At 41.7% G+C, this 16,969-nt stretch overlaps 2 protein-coding genes across 4 annotated transcripts in view; both read left to right on the top strand.

The window, feature by feature from the left end:
* Positions 1-9,553: 9,553 nt before the first annotated feature.
* Positions 9,554-12,897, top strand: ATP5MC3 (ATP synthase membrane subunit c locus 3). 2 transcript variants are annotated; one of them, XM_041403503.1, is made up of 5 exons: positions 9,554-9,699; positions 9,781-9,858; positions 10,846-10,923; positions 11,273-11,466; positions 12,653-12,897. In XM_041403503.1, exons 2-5 carry the CDS (start codon positions 9,820-9,822, stop codon positions 12,765-12,767), a joined length of 426 nt encoding a protein of 141 aa, XP_041259437.1. In that variant the 5' UTR covers positions 9,554-9,699; positions 9,781-9,819; the 3' UTR covers positions 12,768-12,897. The 2 variants fall into 2 exon arrangements, with proteins under 2 accessions (XP_041259437.1, XP_041259438.1); XM_041403504.1 differs by having other exon boundaries at positions 9,679-9,858.
* Positions 12,898-16,845: 3,948 nt separating this feature from the next.
* Positions 16,846-16,969, top strand: part of ATF2 (activating transcription factor 2) — a 47,710-nt gene continuing 47,586 nt past the window's right edge. Inside the window, exon 1 of one of the 2 annotated variants that reach the window (XM_041403268.1) lies at positions 16,846-16,907. The gene's annotated coding sequence lies outside the window, so the exon portion shown is untranslated. The remainder of the gene's footprint in view (positions 16,908-16,969) is intronic. The other variant, XM_041403265.1, reaches the window with a different exon arrangement.

Below are 16,969 nucleotides of genomic sequence, written 5' to 3'. Positions count from 1 at the left end.
AAATTATTTCATTGGAACTACTCAAGGGCCTAAGATGAAGCATGTGTCAAAGTACCTTGCTCAACGCCCTATTATCTGTCATTAACCATAGACACTTACTTAAAGTTAAGCATATCCTTAAGTGTATTGCTCAATTCATCCCTAAAAGCATAATACTGATATGCTTTCTAGCACAGAAAATACATTTGAGCCTAGAAAATACTAAAAGTAACCTACCTTTGATTATATGAAATGTCACAAATTATTAGTTTAATCTTTTTAATAAATCTAAAGAAACAAAAAAAAAAATTAAGGTCATGTAGCCTATACTAATTTCCAGGAATCTTGGTTACACTATAACCCTTCACTTTTACATAACTCTGAAATCACAATACGGATGTGTATTTTGAAGTAATTGTGTTGGTGGTCCCTTCGTGCTTTCTGAACATCTAACAGTTAGCTAAGCAAACACACATGACTGATTAAAAGAAGAAAGGGAACTATTTTTACAGGGACCATTAAACTTTAACTGCCATCTGGCAGGGAATGATTAGAGAAGATCAAAATTAAGGCAGTCAACACAAATACTGTGTGGATACCTCAGGGAATTAATGTGGATAGAAGACGGTGGACTTGTGGCTCTGTTAAGAGACAGACAGAGAAGGAAGTGGTGAACACATCCTTTATGACTGCTGCCCTAATGGCCACATTCACAGCAACAGAAGCAGAGAAAGAAGAAATCAAAACCACCTGGGAATAATCAGACGCTTGCTGTCATAAAGAAAGAAAGTTAAAGGATTATACAAGAGCCACACCATTCTTGTTCCCCAACAAGACAGGAAGGAAATTTTTATTGTGGAGGTGTGTTGCAGTTGGCAGGTTATCTACTATCTTTACATAGGCATTTTAAATAGGGTCCATAATAAATCTTTTAATTGAAAGGCTTTATGGAACACAGACTTGTGGTTGATCTAACTGAACACTGGATGTCACTATACACACTATTAGTCATTTTAGAGGCATTAAAACACAGTCCAGCCATGAATTGGAGCAATCCAGACATGTTTTCTAAAAATCAGCCATCTTTAATTATTGTTGTTCTAGAGACAGCAGTTTCCATGAGCCAAAGCTTCCAAGCTGCCTAGACATGCACCAGTTTTTTTTAACAACTACTCAGCTGTGTGCCCCAGCAACGCTGCTGGTAGGTATTCCCTAACAAGTGTACCTCGTCTGACTTCATATTTTAAGGGAAAGATTTGAGGTTTGTATAGAGAGATAATGGACTGGCTGCTCACTGCAACATCTCAGAGCTGAGACTTTGACCAGGCAGCCTTATAACTTTGCTGTTATGGCTGGTAAGAAACAATCAAAATACAACTCACCCAAAAGTGCAACAGCCCTCCCATGAGGCAGTTCCTTGTCTGACTGTGCTGGAGTAGAACCTTCTTTTCACCCCTCATGAGCTATTGGATTGGAAAACCTCTGTTCTCTCATGCATGTGCCTTGAAGTTTTTCATTCCTTGGCACTAATAATACACACCTCTTCTGCCACTCTGCAGCACTTACCTGAGGGTGTTTTCTCAGGTACACAATTATTATGAGGGAGCACTTTTAAAAGAATTATCTTCCCTTATCTTTAGAGAAGATAAGGAAAAGAAAAACAAAGAATCTCAGAGTCTAAGTGGTATGGAAAACAAATCAGCACTGACAGCCTCACAAAGTCAGGTTAGCTGCTAAAAAGGCTAAGGATGGAAGACAGGTGAGAGGACGTAAAGCTTAGTTACAATTGATGAGAAATATACTGTGAAATTAGGCTTATTTTTCTTTTTCATGAGCTCAATACAGTATTTTGAAGTCATCAAAAGCATAGGAAAAGCACATTAAGTATGTTTCAAAGCCCATGAAATCTTGTCAACTGTACCCAATTTTGTAAACACGCTAAACAACAAAATGACCAGAAATATACACATTACTACTCTGAAATGTACAGCCAGTAGAAACGTTTGGTTATTTTAGACCTTGATTCCCAACAGAATTTTTCAATATACTCATGTGTTTACTTGTCACTCTGCATCCTTGAAATACTAGGACTCTAAAAAATGTTTGACTCTTCTGCACATTCTCATATTCAACATTTTTTAGGAAGAGGTAAAATATAACTAGAAACAGCCTTAGGTGGTTTTTGCTTATAAAGAGAACAACTGATAATACCTTTCCTGATTTGAAAAAATACATTTCTATGCACAACATGTGAACCACGGTCTTAGTGCTATTCAGCCAAAACACTATGGGTGTCAAGGGGGTTGCAATTTTTGGTTTACTTTCCACGGATCCTGGCTGCACAATAGAATATCTAGGAGTCAGAAATTATGACTGGAAATACATAGCTGGAAATTATGTAGCCTGAGTCTTATTTTATTCTAAATAGCATTTTCTGAGATATATGCTGGGCAAAATGCTCTTTTGCTTAACTGCAAAGTTATATTTTAAAATTTGAGCATAGTTTTGAGCTGTTTGGTTGAGGCTTATGAAGGTTTTGCTCTTTCCTAAGCTATTTCTAGCCTTTACACAGTACAGTGGAATTCTGCTAACAACAAGTAATCTGTTTAGGGGGCAAAACAGGAGTCAAGCGCTGCTACAATATACTAATATGATACTAATATGATATGCATAATATATCAATACAATATAATGTATCTTATACAGAGCATTATATAGACTAGTAACTTTAATAATCAGTATCAATGTTGTTGTACATACGTGCCATTTTACAAATGGGTGGGGGCAGAATATGCCTTACACAGAAATCTGTTGAGAACCTAGAAAGGAAAAAGCTGTGCTGCAAAAAGCAATGCTCTATCATTCTCTTCTCAGAATATACTGCAGACACAAAGCAGTGAAAAGGGAACCTGAAAAACGCAGGACAGCTCTGGTAAACTTCTGCAGTTTACTGTCCCAGCATTGATGCAGTAACCTGTTAAGACTGCTCAGAGTATGTAACAGACTATGGCTCACTCCTGTGAACAAGGTGCAGAGCATTCATTCTCCACATGCAAAATTCCAAGCACTGAGCCAAACTGTAAGAGAAATAGAGTAGACATTTGTTGATTTTTTTTAATAATACCCACAAGCATCTACAGATGTGATCCCATGTAATGAAGCATGTGGCCTTAAGCTGGAATTATTTGCAAACAGCAGGATCTCCTGGCAAAAGAGATGGCACTTGCTGTGTTATGAAAGCTGTCCCTCTAAAACCATGTTTGGTTAGCACCTATGCCCTGTTGAAATTGGCATAGATAATTCTGAGTGGGAACAATGCCAGCACGACAGATGGGAATGAATACAGGCATGCCAGAGTACCAGGATGTTCATTGAGTCTGAGTATTAGGGACAGAGTCCTTTCCAAGAATTTGGAAGTGGCAGGCTGTCAAGAGTTTCTCTACTTTAGGTACAAAATGTGAGAATATATGAAGTCTTTTGTAACTATGAGTAAAATCAATTATAGTCATTCAAAAATAGATCATTTGAGCCATGCAAAGCATGATAGTAGGCAGCTGAATTAGAGCAACTTTTTCTCTGGGTTCAGAATGGCACCAGGTCCTAGAGAGCAGAACCTGTGCACTGGAGTCAAAAGGAGTCCACAGGTTTTCTGCTAAGTGGTTCAGAGTGAAAAGCTTTCAGATCATCATGAATATTGTTCTTTTGTACAATGCCTTTCAGGCTGTGAGCTCAAAGCAATTTGCAGGGATATGAGAATCTAAACTCATAGCTTCGAGGTGTGTCATTTACAATTAAGCAGATGAACCTTGCATGTATTAATGGGCTGTAGTCCCACCTCCCCTCCAACCAGGGATCATCAGCTGGATGTAGAGCCTCTGTGAAGAAGGTGGAGGAAGGTAAAATCCTTCTGCCACAGTCCTGTGTACCCTGCTTTTGCTCTTTACGTGGCACAAATAGCCATAACAGATCAGTTATCCCAAACACTAATTTAGTCTCCAAACAAGATTTACTAATTCCTGTAGAGGTTTTTTTGAGCACTGAACAGCTGCATTTCCTATTTCTCTTTTCAGATTACGAACAATTTAGTCTCCAAACAAGATTTACTAATTCCTGTAGAGGTTTTTTGAGCACTGAACAGCTACATTTCCTATTTCTCTTTTCAGATTATGAATGGCCAAAATGTATTACCCAAAAAGGCTTGTCCAGGATCATTTATTCTGGGAAACAGGAAAACAACAAATCTAAGAAAAAATGTTTAAGTATTTTTGTTTAAAAGCTAAGAATCTGGTGTTGTAATTTTCCCTGCAGAAAGAGCCGCATTTCCAGAAGAGCCCACTAAGAAAACATTCTTTCATTTTGGATTACTTCAGCTATAAAAATCTATGGATACTTCTGACAAAAAATGGCTCTAATTTTGGCAAAGTCTTGGCTGTCTGTACTGTGTATTATAAGAAAGGTGTTAAAATCGGATTGCCAAAGTTGTGCTCTAACCAGTGCAGCCAATTGTGTCAGCTTACAGCTGAACTTTGTTTTCTGTTCAAAAGGTATTTAGTACTGTTATCAGCATAAAAAGCATTGCTGAATTTATTTTCATTTAATCTAGTGATATTTTGTAACCTAGAAATCCACGTGTGTGTTATCCAGTGAACTGACTGACCATTCCAGATTCCGGCTGCTTTTGCAATGCAGCCTTGAGGAATATCATGACTCATCTGAGTAAGAAAACTTTGTTATAGTTTAGTTAAAGGAGTTTATGTTCTAAAGTAATACATGAAGAGGTATATTCATTCTAATGTTCTGAATCTTCTGTGCATTTATAAAAATTGCTTTCATCAAACATCAGCGGATTTTTTTATTACAGCTTTTCCTCAAAAATCAATTTCCAAAAAATATTAGGCAGATGCATAATAATAATTTTTAAACACATGAGAGTTCACCCTGAATGTTGCAATCCTGACACACACATTGAATAGATGTGAAGCATAAAGTGAAACTATTAATGAACCTGACATTTCCTTCAACTTTAAGTTACATTGCAAAGGTTCACGGTTGGACTCAATAACCTCTGAGGTCTTTTTCAACTTAAAAAATTCTATGATTGTATGAAATATAAATGAAAGTTAAATTAAAATAGGGAATCATAATTTTATGGGAAAAGAAATAATTTTTGCTGACATATAAAATTAATTTTAAAAATACAGGAATGTCTTCCACCTTGTGACATTCTGGGTTTTACAAAAGGCCGGGTGTATTTTTAATATTTATACTGTTGTACAGCATTGTAAAAGTAACCAGTAGAACCTGAATGCCAGACAATAGGGCTTGTTATCCAGAGGGAAAAAAGCTCTACCACTCTTTTCTGGCAAGGTTTCTTGGAGCCTTGATGTCACTTGCCACCAGAATCCAACAGCTAGAATGAAGAGGAGTTTGCCTCTTTTCCATGCTGAATTTCTGCTGAAGAAAAATGTTTTTCCTCTTGACAACATCCCATTTGGACATATATAGCTGTGGTGTAGCAGACCCTACTTATATAATCATTGTGATATTTAAAGCACACCTTAAAGACCCAAAAATTACATTATAAGGATTATAATGATTTCCCAATCAAATAGCATGAATGTTCTCAACAGTGTTAGCACACATTGCAAATCTTGCCAAGTATGAACGCAGTACTATGTTTGTGGCTAATGTCATCCATTTCTAGGACTCAGGTGTTAAAATAATCAATGGAATGTTGAGCAGAATGCTCTACAGCCTAAATTAGCTCTACTTTGTTAATTGCCTCCTGCTCTCCACTGAAAAAAGCCATTGAGACTATTAAAAAAAACAAATTTTAGGGAAAAAATTGCTTGCGTAAGTACTCTTGGGGACAAAGATCACTGAAGAGACAGTTTCTCCCTTTTCCTTGTAAAGAAGTTTGGAATTTAGAGAAAAAAACTTTATCATCTGTATTCCTATGAAGAACCTCTTATGATCCAGCCAATTCTGCAATTAAAACAACATTACTTATGTCAAAATTGGCCAACTACTAATAATCAGTAAAAGGGTAAACAGGTATTAAGAGAGTGCTACCAGGAGAATTTCTACTTAAAGCAGAGCCATCTAAAAATGGCTTTGTTCCTTCTTCCCAGAGCAAAAATGGTTTAAATACTCTGGAGTGTATCAATTCTACTCTATATATACATCTTCTTTCCACAAGCCATTGCTCCAGTTGTATGAGTCCTGAATAGGAAGATTCCACCACACAGCTGTCAGTGGAAGAGGTAGAACTGAAACATGGCCCAGGCTGTGAAAAACACTGAAAACCCTGACTTTTTAAATCAATATCAATCAATGCCCTGCAAAGTACATCATAAATCTGGATGTTCAAGAGAGCTAACCCTGAGGTGATGCACCTTAAGTTTTAAAATATTTCACAACATTAGGATAATCTCAGGAGGCCTTTGATCCAATTTCATCCTTTGGGGGTGTTCCAACAATTAGGAGTTTTTGGAATATATTGGTTTTCCAAATACATCTCCTCTTCAAAACAGATTTTAAAAAAAGACTAGTGTGAGTGTGTGACATATTTTGAGTTAATAATCCTCTGCTGGGAGATAAAATTTAACCTGAAGGAATAGGTTTCGATCTAGCAGCAGAACATTTTATTTAGGCTTTGGACAATGGTATTTCTCTTAACTAGCCAAGATTTCTCCTTCAGCAAATACAGAACATTCAGATATAGACATTCATCTTTTATGAGTTATTAATAATAAATGTTGAATTCTGGCAGACCCTCCAGTGCAAAGCACTCAGGACATGCTCGTTTATTTAGCATTGCACAGAATTGTTCTTGCTCAACTGAACCAGTAGACAACTACCATCATTTGCCTGTACCTGGAGGAAAACCAACCCGTATCTATCAGGCAGGCATCCCAGTTTATGGGTACTGTTCCCAGCTGCCTTATGACCTGCTTTCTGCACAGATATAAGGCTTGATAGCACTCTGAGAAGTCACCAGAAAAATGCCGTTTGTATGCAAGATCCATTCTGCTGATACTCATGTGTGGTAACATTCAGAGCGTGATATGTGAAGATACCAGTTCATTTCAGGGTTATAAAGTGAGAGTTCATGTCACTGTAGGACTGATGCGTGGATCCATCAGTGAGCATAGCAAATGAGCTGCTTGGCAGTGAGGGTCAAACAGATGGTTTTTTTTCTTAAAATAAGGACAAAAAGACTGGGAGAAGCTTTATGGTTCCAGGAGAGGATTTTTAGAAAGCTTGGGAAAATTGGGATGACCTTTTCTCTTTCCTTTCTGGGAAAGGAGAAGGCCATACTGGTGGAACCACAGCTAGTGGCCACTTGCTGTTCTTACTGCCCTGACACAAACCTAGCTCAGCAGCAGGGAATTGTAAGGCCACAGGAGCTGTGGGAGAGGACTGGCTCTGCAGGCACCAGGTACTGCTCAATCATCTGCAGTCTATCTTCTTTGCCAGGGGAAAAATGGGGAGAATATCTCCTCTGGCATCCTTGGCTACTGCTCACATGCATAACTGGTCCTGACAGGGAGAGACAATTGGAAAACTGGGAACCTGGTCAAAAAGATTTTCAGAAATGTGACGAGCACCTAGAAATTACACTGTCTTTAGTGCACTGATGCCCTTCCTTGGGGACCTACCAGCAGGTCAGCCATAGGAAATGGTATGAGATTAACAAGTGTTTCTTTGTGAAGATCTTCTTGAATTAAACTCAGCCTGGCCCCCAGAGATCAGTAACAGCTCTTCAAAATCCTCCTGAAAGGAACAGCTGAGTCACATTCACAATACAGTATCAGATGTTATGCCTTAAAAGCAACAATAAACCAGTGTTTAATAGTGGTTTTGACACGGCTCACAACAAATGGCTTGTGAATGCATCTTTAAAAAAAAAACATTCTGGGGTGGGAATTGTGGCAGAAGAGAGCACTTCTTTTGTGAAAGAAGAGGGTTCCTGTTTAGTGCGGTTTTGAGTCCGTGTGACTTTGTGCTGTGTGTACACAGGGGTGTAATTTTCACTTTCTTCTCCATTCATGAGAGCTGGGGGAAGATTTGTTTCATGCCTGGAGGTCCAGACCTCCGGTTTCCCAAGGAGAAATCACGTCCCTAACTGCTGTGCTTTTCCTTCTATGAGGAAGTGAATTTCTTTGTTGCAGACACCCTGCTGGCTGCCGCACTTCCTAAGGTGAAGTACCCGTCTCCAGAAATGGGGTACTCTGAATGTCACTGTGCAGCAGCATGTCACATCCAAGTCGTTCCAATTCTGCAGCATTTGCCTTTGCTTCGTGTTTTTATTCATGGTGATGGCAATACTTATTCCCACAATAGCATATGGATTGAATTTTTCTTTATGAATGAATGAATGAATGAATGAAAAGTTCTGCCTAACCGTTAAAAGGTTTTGCCATTGATATTTATTTCTTAGTGTTTGTCTGTGGAAGAACCATGTGACAGATCTGCTCATGCACCTCAGTTCCCAAAAAAATATGTGTAACCTGTGACAAAGAAAAAAACTAAAAAACCAAAACCACTGGTTTATAATCTCTTTTGCTGGCCTTTTTACAGACTGACTTTTTACTTCTGTTACTAAGACTCTGGATGCACAGTGGAATCAAACCAAATTTGCTGCTGGATTGAGGCAGGGAGCAGAAGGCTGGAAAATTCAAATTGTGCTGTTGCCTCTCACCTTCTGACCTACAAGTGACGTCCCTCCCCTGTACCTACAGATCAGAAGACACTGCGTTGTAGGTTGTAAAAGCAACATTATGGTTAACACTGGTATGCAGCTGCTGAAAGCACCTATTGATCGTGTTTGTTGGGGGGTTCAGGTTGCTGACATGGAGCATGTCTCAGCTTTGTGGCACCTGTGGGTTAACCAGTGACAGCAACATCAGTTGTCCTGGAAGTCTGCAGGAATCCAGCACCCAACCTGAGACTGTTCCCATCCCTAAATACACACACAGCCCCTTACTTGGTCCACTGGAGACTGCTCGCAGCACACAGTTTTAGAATTTATTTTTATTGCACAGATTGTATCCAATGAAAATCGTACAACTTAGATAAATGTTTTCCGGTGTTTTAGTCACAAAGTCGATTTTTCAGCATCTTTCCTAGTTGGCACTAATACCACTTACAATAGCAAATGACTATTAAAATAACCATCCCATTATCAAATGAAAAACATCAAAGCACATGTAAGTGATTAAAGCGGGAATCTCATGCTTTAATGCTCAGATCAGTGAAGATAATCCTATTTCGGTTAATCTTGATTAAAAAGGATGCTTTCGTTACTTGGGTGTGAATCTGCTCATAGTGCAGAAATGACTAATTGAACAGTAAGGGCTTTTTGCACACAGCGGGTGTCCTCGGACGCACCCCCGTTCCCTGCCGTGACCCCAGCGCCGGGGAGGAGGCTCGACACCAACACGGGGCCAGGAACCCCGACATTGACGCCAACATTGACGCCGCCCTCACGGTGCCGCCCTCACGGCCGAACCGCCCCCGCGCGCGGAGGGCGCACTGCGGCTGCGCACGGAAGGGGCGCGCTCGCACGCGCGCGCACGCCCCACGCCCCCCGCCGCCGCCAATGGCGCCGGCACAAAGTGACCTTGGCCGCGCTCCGCCCCTTCCGCCGCCCGGCCCCGCCGCGCCTGCGCACAGCCGGCCCAGCCCGCCCGTCGGCCCGAGCGCGGCACCGCAGCGGTGAGAGTAGCGCCACTCGCGCCATCCGCGCCCATCGCCGCCCCCGCCCGCCGCTCCCTCACCCTCTCCCTCTCTCCGCAGAGACACCGGATCCTGAGCCCCGGGACGCCGCCAGCTAAGATGTTCGCCTGCGCCAAGCTCGCCACCTCGCCCTCCCTGGTGAGTGGGGGTGCGCGGGGGGCCACTGCGCTTCGTCACCGGCCCCGTCCGTGTCGGCGGCGGGGTCGGTGACGGCCGCGGGGCGATCGCGGGTCGGGCGGGCCTCCGAGCCCCGCGGCAGCGCCCTGGGACGAGCCCGTACCGAGCGCTGCCCGCCCGGGAGCGAAGGAGTGGGGGTGGGGGTCGGGCGGACTGCGGCAGGGCCGCGTTCTCCTTCCTGCCTCCTTGGCGCCGCCGGGGCCCGCTGCCAAGGTGAGGGGCCCTCGCACACGAGCGGCGAAGGAGGGGCGGGTCAGCGCAGCCAGCAGCTCCTGGGCCTACTGCGCTCCGAGCCTCGCGCTAGGTCAAATTCCAGCCTGTTGCTTGTCCTGAGCAAGGCCGGAATTCTTTGCCCTTGCCGAGATAAAGGACGGTCCTGCATGAAAATGCCCTCTCTGGCCTGCAGAAGGTCTCATTTTGCATGGTCCAGGCCCAGGTTTCCCCTGCAGGAAGAGCTTTGTGCAAGAGCCGATATGACCTTAGACTGCTGGGAGCCCAAGGACACATGCAGGCCGCTTGTGAAAAAGGATTCATTCATTTGTGCCTCGCTAAATTTAAAAGTCTAGGTTACATTTGTGCATTTAACAACTTCGAAAATAATTTTGATGGCTTTTATTTGTTCATTTCAAAATGTGTTTCACTGCTTCCTGGTCGGTCAGGATTTTTTGTCGCTGTTTTGCTCTATTTTCTGACAGCATGTATATGTTCACAGAAGGAACATGAATGGTGTGGCTATTTACTATGTCTCTTCTGAAAACAGTGATGTCATGTTGCATGGCAGTGCTTGCTTCTGTATCGTTTATTGTATATCCAGCTTTCAGAGATTGCTGTCTTTCAAGGAAGACAAATGGCTTAGTAGCTAATAGTCTTACTATCTTACAGGCTGTTGTATGGAACAGCTGTGATCAAATGTTTCATTTTTTTATAGTTTTTTTCTTTCTCTTACAGATCCGTGCTGGATCAAGAGTCTTGTACAGACCAATTTCGGCATCTGTGTTGTCTAGGCCAGAGGTCAAGAATGGAGAGGTACCTTATAAACAAAATTCTGTATCTTCCTAAATTACCTGGTGAGCCTAAATGTCCTCAACCTAGAGTTCACTTGTACTAACTCAATACCTATAGTGTGAAACTTGCTTCAAGTCAAACACCTAATAATACTTGTTGCTGTCTTGCTCTTTCCCCTGAGAAGTCATTCACGTTTAAAGTTGATACTTTCAGGTGGAACAGGTAACATTCTGAAGTTTATGACTTACAGTCTCAACACTCTGAAGAATAAGTAGACATTGGATCTAATACAACTTTTAAAACTGCATAATAACACTATCACATGGTCTTTTGTCTGAATATAATGGTTTTTCATGTTTTGTTTTCTTAGGGCAAGTCAACAGTTATCGGGGCCCAAAATACTGTCTCCCAACTAGCACTTAGGGAATTCCAGACTAGTGCTATCAGCAGGGACATTGACACTGCTGCCAAATTCATTGGTGCTGGTGCAGCCACAGTAGGTGTGGCTGGTTCTGGTGCTGGAATTGGAACAGTCTTCGGTAGTCTAATCATTGGTTATGCCAGGTAATCAATCTCTCTCTTTAAAAACTGTTTAATTGTATGCAGATGTATCTTGAGACAGCAGAACTGTGGAAAAGATAATGGCACTGTAATAAATTCTGTTAATGATTACTGTTACTGATACACATGGCTGAAGAGAATCTTATGAAACTGTACCATATTCATCAGGATGGCTCTGTTGTTAAATTCAGAACTTTGTACACTCTTCCTGGAGGAGAGCCATGAAATAAATTGCATCATTAGACTTGGTTGGTCTTTTGGTCACTGAAGTCCAGAGTTTGAGCATTCAGTTCCAGAACTGAAATAAAAATCCAGCCTGTATCTTAGCCCATGGAAGAGGAAAATTCCTAAGTAGTCTTCATAGTCAGAATCATTGTTTAGGAATGGATGTTTTCTAACACATTCAGCTTTGCATCTCAGAATATGCAGTTATTTCAGCAAATGAGTTATCATTCTTTCTAGAAATATGAAGAGGGCAAGGGTAGTAGTAGGGATGAGCTTTCCTTTATCCCTTTGTAGTAGGGATGAACTTTCAAGTAATTTTAATCTTCCTGTAATAGAAGTAGTTCACATGACATTGTGGAAGAGCAGAACTGATATAGGCATAAAAGAGGTTTCATGTTTTTCACTACTTTTTCAGCCAGTTAAGTCTTAACTTCTTAATAAAGATTTTTGAGCCTTATTGAAGACAAGCTCATTTTCCACTTGAATAAAGAAGCATTTTCAGTACAAAATTAATATATCAAGTTTTGAATTTGGCATGAACATGTCAATAAGCAGTTGTAGAACATTGCTTCATAGTTTTATATTGGAGATTCTCTCCTCTCATTTCTTGAAGGCATATTCATTGCATTTTTGCAACCAACTGTTGCAACTTTTTGTTCTTTCCTACTCCTAAGTGGTTTCAGTTCCTGTATTTGCCTTGAGAGCTGGTTAAAACATGATACACATGAAATTCCTTGGGTGTATGGTTCTCATGTTACAGATGTGAAATAAATTTGTAAATCAGAACTGAGTCTAGTCTTAATTGCCAACTAATTTGTCTTCAGTGAAATCCTAGGAAGAAGAAAAAGTTGCTTGGATTTATTGGATTTTCCTGTTACCGAATAGCAAGGAACTGTGAGGTTAAACTGCATGAAAAAACTTAATTGTAAGGATAAAAAGGACTTACACCTTCTCTTTCTTCTAGAAATCCTTCTCTGAAGCAGCAGCTGTTCTCATATGCTATCCTGGGATTCGCCCTGTCTGAAGCTATGGGTCTCTTCTGTCTGATGGTTGCTTTCTTGATCCTGTTTGCCATGTGAATGGAGATCTGCCTGTAATATTGGCATTGGAATGTAACTGCATTTTATGGGACTCCCAAAATGTTGGTGTCATGGAAATTGATGCTATTTCCAAAGTCATTTCATTAAAGATAACAACTTTAACTGTCAACTTGTTGCCTTCATTTATTGTCTTTCTCGCTAGGGTATCTGGAAGATTACATTTTGTAATTCAGTCTCCATGGATTGCTCCTGATAATAACATTGCATAGCACTCTTCCAGTCACACATTTTATTCATTAAAATTAATCTGACATATACTTAAAAGATCAAAGCATGCAGAGATTAAGTGTGCAAGGCTGTACTGTTGGGCCTTGTTCCTTCACTTGTGCTTTTGTTTTTTCCTAAGCTAGCTGACACACATGTTCTGGCCCCTCTTGACAGAGGGAGCCAAACAGAAATCCATGAAAGTGAGAGGACACTTCGTATCAGTTTTCACCTACACCAGATATTTTGATTACCATGGTATGTTTTCCACCTGGATCTCACCAGTGTCCCCATTGAGCTAAATAAGCAACTGCTTTAGTATGGCCCAAGGCATTTAGTTGTGATACATGGACATTGTATTTTACTTAGTTGCTGCATTTTTGGCATCACCTAATTCAAAGAGAGAGTTCCCAGCTTTCCGGTTTTGTAGTCAGCCTTGCATTATCTCACACATTCTTTGAAGAGCATTAAGATTAGAGCGTTTTGGTTAATAAAAAAATAGCTGCAGTATCTACCTTTGCTTCTCTTGTAGCAGTCTAAATGGATTTATGGTGTCATCTATATTTGGAGGAAAGCACTGTGTGCTACTGTACTTACCTGGTAGGGGGGTTGATAGCATCTCAAACCTTATCCAGAATACTAAATAATCTGATCATATAACAAAAATAAATAAATAAATCTGAATTTAGTAAGACTGTAAGCCAACCTTGTTAAATGTTTTGTCATCTTGGTGTTAAGTAATTATTGAATTAAATATAGGAATTTTTATTGGAGGAAATGAAGAAATGATTAATGACTCAGATAAGTGTGAGGTGTGGGTAAGACTTTGTTTTCATCTGAATTTAAAAAGCACCAAGCGGGTAGTGAAAGAGATACAGTTTAGTGGACTTTAGTCCACTTTAGTTTATGGTGGACTTTGCAGTGTTAACAGTTGGACTTAATGATCTTAAAGGTCTAAAACACCTTTCCTTCAAGGTGTTTCCCAATCTAAATGATTATAGAATTTGTGTAGCAAAATTCTAGAACCTAGCATGAGAAATAACTTTCCCCACATGTTCTTAGTAGACAACTGTAATCTCTAATACAGAGAATGTTCTTTTATATATGTGGACTTCAGACGTGTAGAATATGAAGCAAATTAGTAGCGTTAGAACAATATTAGTAGTGTCTTGCATGAGTAGATCAGGAAGTGGGGGTTTTGAAGAGTGACAGGGGGTAGGAGGTGAAGCATATTGCAGGTATCTTCCATGTGGTCTGTGCTCATGCAGTGGTGATTTTAGGGACTTGATATTACCCATTCTTGGAAACCACTGATTTGCAAAGCTCACAGTGCATTTGTCCTGGCTGAAAGGTATTCTAGACTCTAAATTTCATCTCTATATTGCTCTCCTGGTAGGTGTTAAATTTCTTTCTCTTTCAGTACAACAGGAATCTCTACAGGCCTCTGAGGTGGCAATCCTAAAATCATGGAAAGTCCAGCTTAATTCAAGCTTCATGTTTCCGTGTGGCTGGGATTTGGCCAAAAAGGCATCTTCAGATTGGTCTTGATCAAGTCCAGCTCCAACTCTGCCAATTCAACTTAGGAATTTGTTTGCATATAAAATGTTTCTTTGTGCTGAGTTGTAATGGTGTTTGGTGTAGACAGAAGACCTGGCTGAATTACTGCTTTGTAACTTCACAAAGAAAGCCACCTGAGTCACCGTGAGTTATTTGAATCAGGTTTGAATAATGAGTTTTGGATTAACATCCCATCTTTTACCACCCTGTCAACATGAACACTTTTTCTTGTGATCAGCCTAAAAGGCAGTGGACATCTTGGGTGATCCTAAATGTGGATGTGAAGGTTGTTTTAGTAGTCGCCTCTCCCCAAGCTTTTTGCCTTTTAACTCGCTCTTAGACTGTTGAGCATTGGCCAAACTCAGGCAAAGTGGCTGTTTAGTTACACCAGTCGTGAAAGAATCAGATCTGGGCTCTGCAGATAAAGATTAATGGGGAGTTTCAAAACAAGGCAACAAACCTTCACACAGAGGATTATGCTCCTTAAAGACAATAAGGGGCTTAGAGTTAGTGAGTGACGGGCAGATACTGACAGGCAAACTTCTGCAGGGCACATGGAATTCCCTTCCAACAGAGCTTAGTTGGTCAGTTTGAGTGGTGTGACAGAGAGTACCCTCAGTTTTCCTAAAATGCTCACAAAAGTAACCATTATAAATGTGTAAAAGACTTACTGTTTTTTCTTACAAAAAAACCCCAACCCAATCTCTGCCTTAATAGGGCAGCAGGACCAAACTCTCTTGATCTTGCTGTAAGAGTTTCCATCGAGAAATCTTCCTGTAGGTCAGAGAAACCAAGCTTAAGTTTCATGACGTGTTACTGTAGGCTTTACTTCCCCAAAATCTTTGTCAGTTTCTTCTGACATGGACCATGCTGAACTTAAGAGATGATCAGCTCATGAAAATTTGGCTTTTAGGTTCTCCAGATTGAAAGACTGACTGTTCGTGTTTCATTGTTGAAGATGAAGCCAGCTAAAGCAGAGATCTTCACTGTATCTGAATAACTGTTCTGCCTGCCCTTCCAGGAGATCAGACATCACACCACCTCTGACATAGCCATGTTATTCTAATGGAAAATGAAGGAAATGGTGAAGTTACCAATTATGCTCTTAAGTTATTTCTGCAGGTAAAAGAGATTCATCCCGTGCTGCAGGTAAAACTGAACATCCTGCTGCTGTTTTTTCCCTTTTCCTGCTTTCTTTTTCTTTGATTTTTGCATCAATTTCACACTGAAGAAAGGCACCTGTAGTTCAGTTTTTTAGTCCAGGCTCAGGACTGCTGCTGCTACATAATGGTGAAGCTAAACCATCAAAAATACTTGTTTCTAATACAGGTCTTAGTTGCTCTCTGAAGAAAGATCTCCATTCCTCTCTTCTGCATGTACAATTGAGTCCTTGCAACATGCCACTTTAAAGAATAATTCCATCTTTAAGTAAACAATGTACTTTTATGCAGTGCTTTCTATACTACCATGTCTTAAAGAACATTGCAGAAGTGCTGTACTATGCCCTTCAAAACCATTGCAAGAAATGAAAAATACCATACTGTCTTGTGCAAGTTCAGAGAAAAGTAGCCAAAATGTATTTTACTGGAACTGATACTACTTTTGTAGAAGTACTTTATTGTTATGGCCTTGCAGTCTCAGATCAGTCTCAGAACAAGATCAAATGATGCACATGCACAGAATTAAAGCTCCATGTGGGATTCAGAGTACACACTAGCTAAACTGTGTTGCCATATGGGTTATCCTACTTTTTTAACGAATCCAAAATTCTTTTAGCTCCTCCTGTACAAAATACAGGCGTTTGCCATTATTCTGCAGTGCCGCAGCATTTTGACACATTAACCAGGGTGAATGTTTAGCACACCCACGGCTTCGGGCACACGCCTCGCTCCTGCCCTGAGAGCGGGTGTGTTGAGACATGGGCAATCTCGGCAGTCCAGGGCTTTGGAGCGCTCCCGAAGTTAGATGCGACAGGCGCATGAAGACTTGCCGCTGGTTTATTCACTACACGGTGCCTGCTGTCCTCAGCTGCCGGCCCTCCTGCACATCGCGCCGCAGAGGACGGGCACCTCATGCTGAGCTGCCGTCGGCCACGGCCGCGGCAATCGCGCCGCGCACGGAGCGGTGCCGAGCGCGGCCCGGCGGAGTGCAGCGGGGCCCGGCGGTGCGGTGCGCGGCCCTACCGCGGCCCCAAGCCCGGCCCGGCCGGGGTCGCTGTGGGCAGCGGGGACCGGCCCCGCCCCCGCGCCGCGTGACCGCCCCGCCCCGCCCCGCGGAGGTGTCAGCGCGGCTCTCGCGAGAGGTGACGGAAGCCCGCGGGGGACCCGGCCTTTAATGTGCGGTCCGGCCGCGTTCCGGGTGAGTTTGTAAACACGGCCCGGCCCGGCTCGGCCCGGCGGCGGCTCCTCCTCCCTCCGCGC

The sequence above is a fragment of the Onychostruthus taczanowskii genome, unplaced genomic scaffold, assembly GCF_017590055.1.
Source record: "Onychostruthus taczanowskii isolate IOZ18803 unplaced genomic scaffold, ASM1759005v1 scaffold20, whole genome shotgun sequence".
NCBI classification, from domain to species: domain Eukaryota; kingdom Metazoa; phylum Chordata; class Aves; order Passeriformes; family Passeridae; genus Onychostruthus; species Onychostruthus taczanowskii.
Note: the sequence above shows the minus strand (reverse complement) of the source record. Positions and strands in the feature narration are given on the sequence as shown.

Excerpts from the sequence above, each read along its gene's own strand:
- ATP5MC3 (XM_041403503.1), top strand. The coding sequence starts at position 9,820 with ATGTTCGCCTGCGCCAAGCTCGCCACCTCGCCCTCCCTG. Across the intron at positions 9,859-10,845 it reads TCGCCACCTCGCCCTCCCTG|ATCCGTGCTGGATCAAGAGT; the intron begins GTGAGTGGGGGT and ends TTTCTCTTACAG. Across the intron at positions 10,924-11,272 it reads CAGAGGTCAAGAATGGAGAG|GGCAAGTCAACAGTTATCGG; the intron begins GTACCTTATAAA and ends TTGTTTTCTTAG.